General features: G+C 41.1%; 1 protein-coding gene across 1 annotated transcript; it reads right to left on the minus strand.

The window, feature by feature from the left end:
* Nucleotides 1–521: 521 nt before the first annotated feature.
* Nucleotides 522–2136, minus strand: LOC307032941 (uncharacterized protein; the record flags this gene model as incomplete). Its single annotated transcript, XM_079671215.1, has 3 exons — nt 1671–2136; nt 1276–1558; nt 522–1175 (listed from the first exon to the last, which is right to left on the minus strand). Exons 1-3 carry the CDS (start codon nt 2042–2044, stop codon nt 522–524), a joined length of 1311 nt encoding a protein of 436 aa, XP_079527341.1. The 5' UTR covers nt 2045–2136.
* Nucleotides 2137–4464: the final 2328 nt, after the last annotated feature.

The following is a 4464-nucleotide window of genomic DNA, read 5'->3' on the forward strand; positions in this document are numbered from 1 at the left end:
ACTGAAAATACTGGTCACAAAAAAGAATAAGTCGATCGAAACAGAACAAATTGTCCTCTAATGAGACAAATGTGTTTTCATAACTGAAACTCCGGTCACCATAATAACCCATTCTACCATAACAATATACATTTCTTGCAAAGTGCTCTAAGGCACTCAAAACTAAAAATACCCCTTCCAAAACCAGATACCTTCTCCAAAAACAAACATTTGTCAGCTCATGAGAAGACTATTTGAACAGTCATTACTAAGTGGCACACTAAATACTGACTACAATCATCAATACACAAACCTCAAGCTATCGATATTGGAAACTGAACGGAAAACTGACAAGTTGGGAGAAACAAACTTACATATAGGAAAAACAGAGTCTTACTGTAACTATGCCATTGTTTTTATTGTCTCATTTTCAGAAGAGCACCGTAACAGAAACAAAAGACGAATAGCAATACACTGGAAAAAAATAACATGGGTAAATGATGTAAATCAGCAGTAAAGCAGAGAATGAGATCTATATAACTTTACTGATCTGCTCTTTGGCGTCTGTCTGGCCACATAGCCTCATCTACGTCACAGCGTATGTCTTCCCTTGCAAGGCAGCGTGGGAAATATCTCCTTGCGTGTCGACACCACCCTTGACAGGATTCCGCAGAGATGTCCCGACAGCCAGCATTCATTGCGTCCAAAAGGGGCATTCTGTCATGAGGATGATGGTCATAAACCTTCCATCTCCAGGCAGAGAAGAACTCCTCAATGGGGTTTAGAAATGGGGAGTATGGAGGGAGGAACTCCATGGCCATGTGTGGATGAGCCTCAAACCATGCCCTCACGTCACGAGAGTGGTGGAATGCCACATTGTCCCATATGACCACGTGAACCGACCTCACTTGATCCCTCTCTTCTGGTGGCACAAGTCCGTCATACAGGACATCCAGGAAGGCAAGGACACGTTGCGTGTTATATGCTCCCATTAAAGGGATGTGAGCAAGGACGCCTTGTGTCGAGATAGCCGCACACAATGTTATGTTTCCTCCCCTTTGGCCTGGAACAAAGACTGTCGCTCTTTGCCCAATAAGGTTCCTCCCACGTCTCCTCACTTTGGAGAGGTTGAAGCCTGCTTCATCCACATATACAAAAACATGTGGTAATGCATTGCCTTCCAGCTCCATCATTCGCTAAAGAAAATGAAACAAACAGAGGACCGTTTTACATTACTGTAAGCAGTCAGACATACTAAAAATATAGGCAAGCCATCAGTGTGATTGAGGTCCTTACCTGTACATACCGGTGCCTTAAATCCTTCACACGGTCAGAGTTGCGTTCAAAAGGAACCTTATAGATCTGTTTCATTCTGAGGTGTTGCCTCTTTAACACCCGGTCAATGGTTGCAACACTTATAGACTGAATGTTACTGAAGACATCCTGGTCTGCAATTATTCTGGCCTGAATCTCCCTTAAGCGGATTTCATTGTTGGCCACAACCATATCAACAATGGCAGACTCTTGTTCTGGAGTAAAGGCCTTTCGTCTGCCACCAGAGCGGGGTGCTCTTTCAGTTCTATCAATAAATATTTGAGAATGTTATGTACTGTAATATAAAAACAGTGATCGAAACCTACATCAAAATAGAAATGCATGAAGTGCTGTAAAAAAGGGTTACAGTAGCTTACCTATTTTCGTGCCTGAAGATCCTAATAATGGATGCCACTGTTGATCTCGGTATATTGGGCTGAACCCTTTGGCCAGCCTCACTGAGGGACATGCCATGGTTTATGACGTGGTCCACAATAGTTGCACGGGTGTTGTCCGAAACTACTGTTCGCATTGGTCCCCTTTCAACTCTTCCACCACGCATACGTACAGCCCTCCCTCTTCCTCTCTGAACATGAGGGTTCCCTCTTCCTCTCTGAACATCAGCTCTCCCTCTTCCTCTCTGAACATCAGCTCTCCCTCTTCCTCTCTGAACATCAGCCCTCCCTCTTCCTCGCTGAACAACAGGGTTCCTTCTTCCTCTCAGAGCTCCTCTACCTACTCGATCAGCCATTTTGTTTACACAAACATCTTACTGAAGTGAGGGAGGTCTTTTATAGGATTCTCACTAATTACAATTACTATAGGAAATTCATTGATGTCAGCTGTGAGCAATTCATTTACATGGAAGTGAAGTACTCAATTCACCCCAATACAAAAAAAAACATTTCTCAATGTGCAAAAAGGAAAAGACCACAATTACTGACTGTAAAAATGTTGTATCAGCTATAGCTAATCCTCCCCATATGAACATCTCAAAGACCTATGCAAGTCATATCAACACTATTATAGCTTTACCGGCACCATTTAAAAAAATATTTTAAGTACAGTCATGCAAATTCTATCATGTAAATGTTTTCAATGTAACATCATTACTGTAAGGTATACAGTACATTCCATGGAGTTACCTTTTTCAATGGGGTGATTGACTGATAACAAGTGTTAATATTTTGCACATCAAGTGTCAATTAGTGTAGCTATGGTCTAAGTTTATGAGGAAGTGTTATCCACTGTGAGAAGATTATTTGTTGTTTTGTAGACATGAGTTACACAACAGATTTTTGATCTTTGTGTAGAGAATTGTAACTTCAGTTAGAGAATTGTGTGATCTGTTTTGCAAAACACTGCTTAGCATCTGCATTTTGTGTGATATCAATGAGAAATGGTATACTGTTGTAGAGAAATGGTTTTCTGTTTCGATGGCTGTGCTGTTGGTTTGATGAAAGGAATTTTGATTCTAAATAGTGGGTTTAGCGATTGAGAAAAACTGTAAAGTGGGCGGGAACGATCCAGAACAGCGTTCCGGCACCTTCGATTAATAAGTAAATAAATCTGATTGGCAGTTTCATACATAATAATGTCAAGAGAGTTCACAGGGCTGCCAACTCTCACACAATTGACATTTTTCACACGCTCTCAGCCACAAGTCAATTTTCTCAAGCAGTGAAAAACAAATTCATAACTGATAATGTCATGGTGCGAAAAGAGGACACGACTGCACATGGCGCAACAGCAGCACCAGGCATCAGACCATCTGAATAGCGAGAAATATACACAAATGTATTATATTGTAACTTATTCCCATGCATGTTGCTCAAAGTAATCTCAGTCAGTCGCACTTCTTCGGCTCTCCCTCTCCTCTCGCGCCAGTGCGATGAGCCGCGCAGAGCCGGACACATCAGTGGACTCATCCAATTGAACCGCAAATTTAGACCCTCTCAGTCTTCCCAGCAGTTGTGATTTGATATCAGCAGACATGTCCTAAATTTGTCGTCTGCTCTTTAGCAGAAACAGACGTAACATTAACCATCCGTTGTTGTTGCTGGCGGAAGTCCTCGCCCTTCCTCTCAAAAAAAGCCCGGTCTTTTTTTACATAATCTGGATGCTTGGTCTCGAGGTGCCTCTTCAATTTGGCAGGCTTCATCGCCTCATTGGCAAGACACCTTAGGCATATCAGACATTTCGGTTTCCCTTCCACTTCAATAAATCCATATTGGAGATACTCCTCAACGTATTTCCTTACTTTTTTTTGTTTTTCATTTACTTCATTTGTAGCCATAACCGGTCGTTTTAAAAAACTGTCCATCTTCGTAGTATGCTAGCCGTGTTATATCTCTATGATGCTAGCAGTGGCGCTCTCTGACTGACGTACCAGTTATTGTTGTTTCCATGATAACGGGTGACGCGCTTGATTTTTAAATGTATAGATTTGTTAGATTAGAACGTAATCTATGAACTATTTTAGATTAAAAAAATAAAATATTATTTGTTGAACTATGAAAAAAAAATGAAAAAAAGTGATATGATAATTTAAATGAATGAATCTGAAAACTTTTCACGGACCACCTGGCAGAGTGCCACGGACCCCCGGGGGGTCGCGGACCCCACCTTGAGAACCACTGTCCTAGACATCTTGCCGAAACTGGTAGCCAAAAAAACACAGACACACAGAGGTTCTATAGGAGGGGACTAGGTAAGTTGGTGGGCGGGGCTTATCGTGGTTGGTTTATTGCTAATGTCGTACAACCCACAAAACTCGCCTGCTTTTTCAAAGGATTTCACATACTTTGATCAGGAGGGAAAGAGAGACCACCTTTTCTGCTGAAACTTTCTGGGACTCTTATCACACAGGGGAGACATAATATGTATACCATACATTATGAAATGCATTATAGGGGACCTTTAAAGTTTTAGCCTACAGAACAGTACAGTTTATAGAGAAGAAATACAATCGGATCCTTTTTCAACAAACAAAATATGCTATTTTTAAGTTCAAGTAAAAGGTTAATCCTGCTAGTAATCTCCAATTTTCTAAAATGTACTGGTAATGTGATTACGTCTTTTTTTTGCAACTGTAGGGGAATACAGTTACTTTTTTTGTATCCTAATTACATTATCCCGCTACGTGTAATCTGTTACCCCTCAAGCCTGATA

This window comes from Notothenia rossii (assembly GCF_949606895.1).
Source record: "Notothenia rossii genome assembly, chromosome: 3".
Classification (NCBI taxonomy): Eukaryota; Metazoa; Chordata; class Actinopteri; order Perciformes; family Nototheniidae; genus Notothenia; species Notothenia rossii.